The following is an 11,476-nucleotide window of genomic DNA, read 5'->3' on the forward strand; positions in this document are numbered from 1 at the left end:
TATCAGTCTACTCAGTGACACCAACAGAACACAACTATGTAGAGTTTACCCAAATATTAGCATCATGGCTCTTATTGCAGGACTCTGAAACCACTGTGAAATTAGCCACATTAAAGCTCACCAGTCAACCTAATTAGCACGTGGAGTAATGATTGCTTTTTTTTTTTTACGCTTTATCTGCCTTGCCAATAAAAACTAGTTTGAAAATTCAAATATATATTTTATGGAAAAGAGATGTTGTAGGTTTCTGGACGATGCACCATGCTACCTTGTTGACAACATGACCAAGCGACGTAGATTAGGCTGTTCGATTTGAGAAGGGCGCTCCTCCCTCAGTGCCTTTGCCCTATCACGTTACGGGCCATAAACCGGTGCACCGCGGCTCAGCATAATCGAATCCGCCCATTATCATTGACATCATGCGTTCTGGTGCTCCAAAAAACATATGCAAGTCAGTTTGACTTTATGAAGGATCTCCATTGATTGGCTTACTTATTTTTCCTCACTTTATGAAGGATCTCCATTGATTGGCTTACTTATTTTTCCTCACCAAAGGACTTATTTATTTGGGATACTTACTAGGCGACTGCCTGGTAAAACACGAGGCAAGTTTGGATCTCCCACTTGTTTACAGCAGCAGAGAAGTCAATATTTTGTCGCGCCACAGAGGTAAACAAACAAAAAAAAAGTGTTACAATTTTACTTTATATGCAGACGACTCGAAATAACCTCATTGGCACATTGTATAGTCATTATACCATAGTAGTCTGAAACATTTGTCCATAGAATACGAGATCATTTTGGTAATGTGTAGCTCAGTTGGTAGAGCATGGCGTTTGCAACGCCAGGGTTGTGGGTTCGATTCCCACGGGGAGCCAGAATGAAAAATGTATGCACTCACTAACTGTATGTCGCTCTGGATAAGAGCTACTAAATGACTAAAATGTAAATGTAAAATGTAATGTCGGTCCGAATTAAATGCGATAAAATATTCGAGGCAGATACTACATTTATTTTTATTTTTAAATTAAATTAACCCATTGTTTTTTGAAGAATATAATTTATAAATGCCTCATGAGATTAGTTCAACTGTCATACCTATCTCCGATGTTATTGTTTGAACTGCAGATTCCCACCTTAAACCACAGCTATTTTAACCTGTCTAAACCTGTCAACAACATGACATAGCCTGTTAGTCCTGTTGATGAATGGTGGGGAATTTGTAGTCCTATTGTTGTAATTCTGATAAACAGGAAATCCAGTTTTTCTCACTCACACACACCATGTTTGAGATTCAATCATATTTGATTAGGAACAGTAAGGACTTTGTCATGCATATGGAGTACAGAACCCACTCATGATAAACACCGTTGTACCAGTCAGTTTTACAGTTCTCCACACCTCTAGCTCAGTGGAGGCTGCTGAGTGGAGGACGGCTCATAATAATGGCAGGAATGGCGCGAATGCAATGGCATCAAACACGTGTGTTTGATGTATTTGATACCATTCCATAATTCTGCTCCAGCCATTACCACAAGCCCGTCCTCCCCAATTAAGGTGCCACCAGCCTCCTGCACTCTAGCTTTACCTTCTGTCCGAGACATGCTTAGGCTACTCAGTGTTTCCCATTTCCCCTATATGCATTTAGCAGTGGCATTTATCGTGGATCCCTGTTAACCCTGCCACCGCTGCTGAAAAATATCCTAGGGGAAACACTTCATTATTAATAAAACACATGGCTGTTGAATGATACTATTATTATTACGGTTTACTTTATAACATCACTTCACACCTCACTGCAGCAGAATAGTGTGTGACTGTGTGTGTGTGTGTGTGTGTGTGTGTACACCTGTATGTGCATATTTTGTGATGGAAAGCATAATATGTGTATCGTGACCACAGCAGTGTTTCCAGTAAAGTTCCTGTTGGGTTGGACCACACCAGACATTAGTCAGGGTCCTGTAGGTGCTTTCTCTGGCTCTACTGGCACAGACATAGTTGACATAGAGGATGGAGGGAGATTGAGAAGCAGTGTTTATTCTATGTTAACTGTCTCTCTCCTGGTCTGATAGGGGTAACAAAAAGTCAGGGATGGACAGACTATACAGGTTGGTGCCATCGCTACAGATGGTGGATTTGGAGAGTTCCTCACCTACAGATTAAAGTGCTTTGAGACCTGGTGAGGAATATAAAAATAGTGGCCAGAGTTAACTGTCCTGCATGTCTCTGTAGTTTACTGACGGCCCTTTCACCAGCTGTAAACTGTCCTGCGTGTCTCTGTAGTTTACTGACGGCCCTTTCACCAGTTGCACATTCACTTCCTCCTCGCCTTGCAAAACCATGACAACTTCTGCCTCGGTGACAGAGATATTTGTTTGAACCCTTGATGGTGCGCTAGAGACTGTCTTCTTTAGAGTATAAGTGCCTAAACACCCCTGTAGGATCTCCTTTTGGCTGTAACTGAAAGTTAGTAGCTGTAAGAATGAAGGTTTTGGAGACATAATAATATGTTGTTTTGAAGAATTGATATTGAGCTACATGCTGAATAAGATGGTTTACTCATCATGACATCAGATAGTCATTATAGCTTGATGTTGCACTTAGCAGAGCAGACCTGTGTCCCAGGACACTCAGGCAAAGTACTGCCTCTGTCTGCATCAGATCTGCTTTTAGCCTCTTTCCCATCACTCCAGGTTCTCCTAACTGTTCCATAACTGTGTCACCCCAGGGGGAGAGCCAGCTCTGAAGACAGTAATCTGTAATGGTGGATAATGTTTGTTGTTGTAATATTGACCCACAGTAGCATACAGAAATCTGGACGCAACTTCTTATCTTGAAGCATTGGTGTCCCCACTGGGTTAGGTGAGGAAAAGATTTGGGTTGAAAAATAAACCCTGGCAACTTGCACTTTTCCCATATGTCCTATGTCTATTTTGGAGTTATACCTCGACTGTCCTGAGATTGATTGATGGGGTCTGTTTCTATGGCTACAATGTCTGTCTCCAGAGTGATTGATGATTTCAATTAATTGAATCAGATATGGCCTTGGCTTTAAATGGCTTGTCAAGTGTGTGTGTGTGTGTGTGTGTGTGTGTGTTCATTCAATTCAACAGGCTCTGCTTTCTCTCCTACAACCTAATGACCGTTCTTGGGGTTGGTAATGAAACTTGATTGGAAGGAAGAGATGTGTATGTGTATAATCACTGTGCATGAGAAAGAGCAGGCTAATTATATCATGTTGAAATATCTGATGTGGCTGGTTTGGGTCACATGATCATGGGGTTTATAAATAAGTGGGTGGCACTGCCTGTGCGATGGCGTGTAATCTTGGCATGCACACACACACACACATGACGTGAAGAACTCTTCCTCATTGCTCAGCTGTGTGTGTGTGTGTGTGTCAGCTTCTGCAGTGTGTGAGTTTGCACCTGTCTCTGCTTGCTGAGAATTCCAGCCAGGTCACCTGGGATACAAGTCAGTATTCTACGTCCATCCATGTCTGAGGACGTCGGGAGATTACTTGGAAACCGGCCACTAGGGGCAACAGTGAGTGCTGTTACCTTCAAGTAGGTTTCGGTTTTGCTAGGGCGTAACCATCTGCCTTGGATTCCAAAGGTTGCAAGGTCGAATCCAGCAATAGAAAGTTGTTTTTTATATTTTTGTTTTAAGCCTATCCCAAACCTTAATCCTTACTTTAACCATTCAGAGTTAATGACTAACCTTAAGAATTTGGAGTTAATGCCTAAACTTAACCTAAAACACTTAGAAATGTGACGTTTGAGAAACATGGATGAACGTCTAATTATGACATGAGACTATTTTTGTTGTTGTTGATCGACGGCAATGGCGACAGCTAGTCTTACTGGGGTCAGACACATAACGAAAAACACTTTACAGACAAAATACTTTACAATTTACATATATATTTAAAAAAAACATTAACATGTAGTGTGTGTGTGCATCTACCAGTTCCACATACATGTCAGTACATACACACAACAAGAAGGTCACATGGGGGAGAGGCGTTGTGCTGTGAGGTCTTGCTTTATTAGTATTTTTTTAAAACCAGGTTTGCTGTTCACTTGCGCTATATAATATGGAAGGGAGTTCCGTGCATGGCTCTGTATAATACTGTACATTTACTTGAATTTGTTCTGGACCTGGGGACTGTGAAAAGACTCCTGGTGGCACGTCTGGTGGGGTACGTGAGAGATGGTAGGAGGAGTCACGGAACACACACACACATATTAGAGGCTTTGTGCAAACACTTCACCTAAAGACCATGGCAGCACTTTAGGGTGCTGGTGATTACACACATCACACGTCACACATTATACATCACACACATACACACATCACACATCACACACATTCACAGAGTGGGAGGGAGAGAGATGGTAGGAGAAAGAGATTGGTGAGAGAGAGATGGTGGGAGAGAGGAGGTTAATCAGATATGTGAGTGATAATGATGATGTTGATGGTGAAGGAGCTAGGATAAGAGATTGATGGTGAAGGAGCTAGTATAAGAGATTGATGTTGATGGTGAAGGAGCTAGGATAAGAGATTGATAATAATTAGTCATTTAGCAGACGCTCTTATCCAGAGCGACTTACAGGAGCAATTAGGGTTAAGTGCCTTGCTCAAGGGCACATCGACAGATTTTTCACCTAGTCGGCTCGGGGATTAGAACTAGCGACCTTTCGGTTACTGGCACAACGCTCTTAACCACTAAGCTACCTGCCGCCCTGATGTTGATGGTGAAGGAGCTAGGATAAGAGATTGATGTTGATGGTGAAGGAGCTAGGATAAGAGATTGATGTTGATGGTAAAGGGGCTAGGATAAGAGATTGATGTTGATGGTTAAGGAGCTAGGATAAGATATTGATGTTGATGGTGAAGGAGCTAGGATAAGAGATTGATGGTGATGGTGAAGGGGCTAGGATAAGAGATTGATGGTGAAGGAGCTAGGATAAGAGATTGATGTTGATGGTGAAGGAGCTAGGATAAGAGATTGATGTTGATGGTGAAGGAGATAGGATAAGAGATTGATGGTGAAGGAGCTAGGATAAGAGATTGATGGTGAAGGAGCTAGGATAAGAAAGTGATGGTGAAGGGGCTATGATAAGAGATTGATGTTGATGGTGAAGGAACTAGGATAAGAGATTGATGTTGATGGTAAAGGAACTAGGATAAGAGATTGATGTTGATGGAAAGGAGCTAGGATAAGAGATTGATGTTGATGCTAAAGGAGCTAGGATAAGAGATTGATGTTGATTTTAAAGGAGCTAGGATAAGAGATTGATGTTGAAGGGTCTCAGATAAGAGATTGATGTTGATGGTGCAACATCTTAAACCACAGACGTACAACCGCAGAGTGGGTAGTGGGGGGCTGACAGAGAGACGGGCATTCCCACTGCTAAAATACTGTACTTTTGGCTGGGTTTGGTCCACAAGTTTGGACCAGTACACCAATATATATACTCTTTATCCAAAGCGACTTACAGTCATGCATGCATACATTTTGTACGTATGGCTGGTCCCGTTGCACTATAGCCTATTTATTGCCTTACCTCCATAACTTGCTACATTTGCACACACTGTATATATATTTTCTGTTGTCTTTTTTGGCTTTAGGTTTTTTTACCCCATATGTAACTCTGTGTTGTTGTTTTTATCGCACTGCTTTGCTTTATCTTGGCCAGGTCGCAGTTGTAAATGAGAACTTGTTCTCAACTGGCTTACCTGGTTAAATAAAGGTGAAATAAAAAATAGCACACAGTCAGAAATTAGGGATAGTTAAACCAAATGAGTTACTATATGAAAACACCATATTCTCCTAAGTCACCTGGTGGAGAGTACAGGTAGACTGAGATGAAGAGGACAGCCGGTAGAAGGGGGAGGGGAAGATACATCTCTCTCAGGGTTGTAGTGCTGAGGATTAGTGCTTTTTGAGGTCTGTTCGGTTTTGGTTCGATTATAAGAAAAATATTCAAGCATTTACTAAATGTACTGAATAAGACTCACATTCCTATCAATCTTTTACCCAGATGTTAGCAGAGATGCAGAGAAGCAAATGATCAAATCAAAACAAATGTTATTTGTCACGTGCCGAATACAGTAAAAATACTTACTTACAAGCCCTTAACCAACAAAGCAGAGTAAGAAAATGCTAAATAAACAAAAAAGAATAATAAACAAAAGAATAATAATTAAAAAAGTAACACAATAAAATAACGAGGATATATACAGGGGGTACCGAGTCAATGTACGGGTTAGTCAAGGTAATTGAGGTCATATGTACATGTAGGTAGGGGTAAAGTGACTCTGCATAGGTAATAAACAGCGAGTAGCAGCAGCGTAAAAAAGGGGGTCAATGTAAATAGTCTGGGTAGCCATTTGATTAACTGTTCAGCAGTCTTATGGCTTGGGGGTAGAAGCTGTTAAGGAGCAATTTGGACCTAGACATGGCACTATGGTACCGCTTGCCATGCGGTAGCAGAGCGAACAATCTATGACTTGGGTGGCTGGAGTCTATGACAATTTTTAGGGTCTTCCTTTGACACCGCCTGGAATAGAGGTGCTGGATGGCAGGAAGCTTGGCCCCAGTGATGTATTGGGCTGTACGCACTACCCTCTGTAGCGCCTTGCGGTCGGATGCCGAGCAGTTGCCATACCAGGTGGTGATGCAACCGGTCAGGATGCTCTCAATGGTGCATCTGTAGAACTTTTTGAGGATTTGAGGACCCATGCCAAATATTTTCAGTCTCCTGAGGGGGAAAATGCGTTGTCGTGCCCTCTTCAAGACTGTCTTGGTGTGTTTGGACCATGATAGTTTGTTGGTGATGTGGACACCAAGGAACTTGAAGCTCTCAACCCGCACCACTACAGCCCCCTCAATGTGAATGGGGGTGTGCTCGGCCCTCCTTTTCCTGTAGTCCACAATCAGCTCCTTTGTCTTGCTCATGTTGAGGGAGAGGTTGTTGTCCTGGCACCACACTGGCAGGTCTCTGACCTCCTCCCTATAGGCTGTCTCATCGTTGTCGGTGATCAGGCCTAACACCGTTGTGTCGTCGGCAAACTTAATGATGGTGTTGAAGTTGTGCTTGGCCACGTGGTCGTGGGTGAACAGGGAGTACAGGAGGGGAATAAGCACACACCCCAGAGGGGCCCCTGTGTTGAGGATCAGCGTGGCAGATGTGTTGTTGCCTACCCTTACCACCTGGGGCCAGCCCGTCAGGAAGTCCAGGATCCAGTTGCAGAGGGAGGTGTTTAGTCCCAGGGTCCTTAGCTTAGTGATGAGCTTTGAGGGCACTATGGTGTTGAACGCTGAGCTGTAGTCAATGAACAGCATTCTCACATATTACTTTTCTTTAACAAAATAACCACCAGTCAGGAGAATACAGAGGTATGCTTAGATATGCAGAAAAATAAAATATATTTTTTTACATGGAATTAGCTAAGCATAATGATTATGGCTCTAGATTGCAGGAAAAGGGTGTTTCAGGTGTTTGAAAATTCTCCAACTTACGGACGTGGGTCTAGCCCCCCTCCCCAGTCATCCTCACCTACTTTGTGCCCGCTCAGATTTCCAGGGTGCATAATGCCCCTGGGTCTGTGTGTAGCAAGCGTAAAAGTGTATCTCTGTCCGAGCCGGAAAGAACAGGTGCATTGGATTATGGTCATTGTAGTTAGTCTAGTTTCTGCACAGAACTAGAATGAAAACTACAACTCCCTTCAGCCCAGTGTCCCACATAGTTCTTGACTTGATTTCTCTCGTGAATTATTTGATTTCTCTCTAGAGAAACGACGTGTTGGGCTCACAAAAAAAAAAAAAACTACATGGATTTGAAGTAATTGAACCGACGTCAGTCAATTAATTGTTTAATAACCAAAAAAGTACAACATTTTGGTTAATCACTCAGCACTACAGGGTTATCAACTTTGATGCGATTAATCCTCTCCTCTCTTCTCTGTTTCAGAATGTGAAGCTGTTGCTATGTCAATATAATATCCTCTCTAGAAGTGTTCTCTATGGAATCTTTCCTCATTGGAACGTTCACAGCAGAAGGTTCCTCCTCTGGACACTACACAGAACCCCATTCGGAGGAATACCTCATTGCCGTGGGCGACAACAATGTCACATGGCCAGTCTGCACCTATAAGGAGGATTTTAAGCGCTTCCTACTTCCTGCCGTCTACAGTGTGGTCTTCCTGATTGGTCTGCCTCTGAACGGGGCGGTCATCCTGAAGATCTGGAGGTCACGACCCAACCTGACCCGGAGCAACGTCTATATGCTCAACCTGGCCACGGCTGACTTCCTGTATGTGATGTCACTACCTCTGCTCATCTACAACTATGCCAGTCATGACTACTGGCCCTTTGGAGAGCTGGCCTGCAAACTGGTCCGCTTTCAGTTTTACAGGTAATATAGCTACTCATTAACTGACATATTCATATCATAGTTCTATAGATTACTTAAGACACTCAAACTCATATACCTTCAGTTCTACAGGGAATAATCAGTCATACACTGCATGTTACCTTTCTGTGGAGAGAGCTTTGAGTGGATTGTAGAGAGAAAACCCAGTCAGTCATTATCACATCAGTGATATTATTTCTTGTTTCCACAGTAACCTGCATGGCAGTATCCTGTTCCTGACCTGTATCAGCCTCCAGCGCTACGTGGGCATCTGCCACCCTATGGCTGGCTGGCACAAGCAGGGGGGTCGCAGGCTGGCATGGGTGGTCTGTGGGGCTGTGTGGCTGGTGGTCGCCCTCCTCAGTGCCCCAACTTTCCACTACGCCTCCACAGGAACACAACGCAACCGCACTGTCTGTTACGACCTGAGTCGACCGGAGCACTCGACCGACTACTACCCATATGGGATGGCCCTGACCTGCCTGGGCTTCCTGTTGCCTTTTATGGGCATCGTGGCATGCTACTGTCGCATGGGTCGCCTCCTCTACCGCCCGCCATCCTATCAAGGCGTTACCATGGCAGCCTCAATGGAGAAACGGGACAAGGCGGTGAAGATGATAGTCATCGTGGTGACGGTGTTCGCTGTTAGCTTCCTGCCGTTCCACCTTACTAAGACCATGTATCTGTTGATACGAACTTTACCAGGTGCTCCGTGTGCGACACGGAACCTGTTCTCAGTGATCTACAAGTGCACCAGGCCGTTCGCCAGCATGAACAGTGTTCTAGATCCTATACTGTTCTACTTCACACAGCCGCGGTTCCGCAAGAGCACCAGAATACTGGTCACCAAGATCACCACTCTCAGAGACAGGGAACCAAGGTGTGAGAAAGTGAAAACCCCTAGATTATTGAGACCCCATGTTTAACTTGAAGTTCAATCAAGGGTAAACTCGCTTTGAGACAAAGGAACCAAGGAGTGTATAAAACAGCCATAGTCCATGGTTGTATTACACCGAGATACATGGGTTCTGGGTACCGAGAACCCATCCAGAACCCTCATTGACTTCTGCTCTGCCAGCATGGCAACAAGTCAGTGTGTTTGCTACTGTGTGTGCTTGTGACTGTATGCTAAAATGCATGAAGTAGTCAGCCATAACACTGCGTTTGGTTGCCATAGTATTATGTCATGTATCCTGTATGTCCAAGCACACTGCTAGTTGTTTTCTACATGAGCCACTAAGTGTCATGTATTACCTACATATCCCATGGCCTTAAAGGGATAATCCACCCCAAACCACTAATTCCTATGATTAACATTGTTAAACAGTGATAAATAACACTCATATGTTAAAACAATATTTTTTGTGAACAAATCATTTTGTTGTTATAACAAGGTTGGTAGCAACATGTGAAAATCGTTGTGGAAATCTGTTGCAGCTCAAGTCAACTACAAAACCCACAATGCAATGCTCTCTTTCTGGGCAGGCTGGCTGGCTAGCTAGCCAACTTAGCAACACACAATAATAGCAAAATCAATATCATCATGAAAAATAGCTAGCTAGCTTTTAAAATCACCTAAACAAAGTGCATTATCAATTTAGGAGGCTATCTCAACGAGCGAGTGCAGAGGACGTTGCTATGGCAACATCTACCCTTTCCCACGTTTCCCACACAGTGCGCATTGCCAGATGGTACTTGAAGGAGAAAACACACTAGATCCAGTGACGAGAACCATGTAGCTATGACGCGTTCCTAGATGATTTCCTGGTTTCGCAGACGGACCACTTAGAATTTAAATCATGGGGGATCTTTTTTTTTTTACCCAATGATAGAACATAGGCTTTCTCGAAATGGACCTGTTTCATAATGTTTTATTTCTGGTGGTGGATTATCCCTTTTAAATTGACTGTTGTGTCTGTTTCGACTGTGGTGTGCCATTTCCTGTGTGTACTGTACCTTTCCTATCTAATAGGTATTTAGATATTATAAAAGTGAGAATGTCAGAGACAAACCTTTATAATATAATAATAATAATATGCCATTTAGCAGACGCTTTTATCCAAAGCGACTTACAGTCATGTGCGCATAAAAATGTTTTACGTATGGGTGGTCCCGGGGATCGAACCCACTACCCTGGCGTTACAAGCACTATGCTCTACCAATTGAGCTACAGAGGACCACATGTCTTTTATGTCTTGAAATAAGCACTTATATGACATGTAGATTGATACTGATGCTTTGATCTAATGCACTCCTCAATATGATGTGAAATTTTTTTTTTTGCCATTACAAAATAAGGTATAGTTGTATTTTTTTGTTTGTTTGTTTTTTCCCCGAAACCACAGCCTTGTAAGTACATAAGTCTCCAAGAGAATAACACGGGACTAGTTCCTCAAACCAAACCTATTGGCCTGGATTGACAGATCAGCTGTTGTCCCTATGTGGATCAGCTGCAGCAGATTGGATTGCTCAATACCACTTATTATTGGTTTGTTTTGGTCAAATGTGTGTGACATCTGATGTTTCTGTTACCAAATCTGCCGGGAATGTGGTGTGTGTGTGTGTGTGTATGTGTGTGTGTAACCTCTTCCTTAGCTTAAGGCCCTTAATGAAGTGATAACACAAGGTCGATATGTGCGGCACATGTCTGTTTGTGTCTGATAGGAGCCACAGTGAGCTCCAGAAGTATTGGGACAGTGGCAATGTTGTTGTTGATTTGGCGCTGTACTCCAGCACTTTGGATTTGAAATGATACAATGACTATGAGGTTAAAGTGAAGACTGAGCGCTTTAATTTGAGGTTATTTTAATCCATATCGGGTGAACCGTTTAGAAATTACAGCACTTTTTGTACATGTGTACATTTTAGAGAACCAAAAGTATTGGGACATATTCACTTACAGTGGGGAGAACAAGTATTTGATACACTGCCGATTTTGCAGGTTTTCCTACTTACAAAGCATGTAGAGGTCTGTAATTTTTATCATAGGTACACTTCAACTGTGAGAGACGGAATCTAAAACAAAAATCCAGAAAATCACATTGTATGACTTTTAA

General features: G+C 42.9%; 1 protein-coding gene across 1 annotated transcript; it reads left to right on the plus strand.

Moving 5' to 3' along the window:
• The first annotated feature begins 472 nt into the window (after positions 1 to 472).
• LOC121567201 (P2Y purinoceptor 3-like) lies at positions 473 to 9,825 on the plus strand. The gene is made up of 3 exons (XM_041877130.1): positions 473 to 669; positions 7,980 to 8,423; positions 8,632 to 9,825. Exons 2-3 carry the CDS (start codon positions 8,032 to 8,034, stop codon positions 9,344 to 9,346), a joined length of 1,107 nt encoding a protein of 368 aa, XP_041733064.1. The 5' UTR covers positions 473 to 669; positions 7,980 to 8,031; the 3' UTR covers positions 9,347 to 9,825.
• Positions 9,826 to 11,476: the final 1,651 nt, after the last annotated feature.

Source organism: Coregonus clupeaformis, chromosome 5, assembly GCF_020615455.1.
Source record: "Coregonus clupeaformis isolate EN_2021a chromosome 5, ASM2061545v1, whole genome shotgun sequence".
In the NCBI taxonomy this organism is placed as follows: domain Eukaryota; kingdom Metazoa; phylum Chordata; class Actinopteri; order Salmoniformes; family Salmonidae; genus Coregonus; species Coregonus clupeaformis.

What these genes read in the sequence shown, in the direction of transcription:
- LOC121567201 (XM_041877130.1), top strand. Translation starts at nt 8,032, where the DNA reads ATGGAATCTTTCCTCATTGGAACGTTCACAGCAGAAGGTTCCTCCTCT. An exon ending in GTCCGCTTTCAGTTTTACAG is followed by an intron (nt 8,424 to 8,631) that starts GTAATATAGCTA and finishes TTGTTTCCACAG; the next exon opens with TAACCTGCATGGCAGTATCC.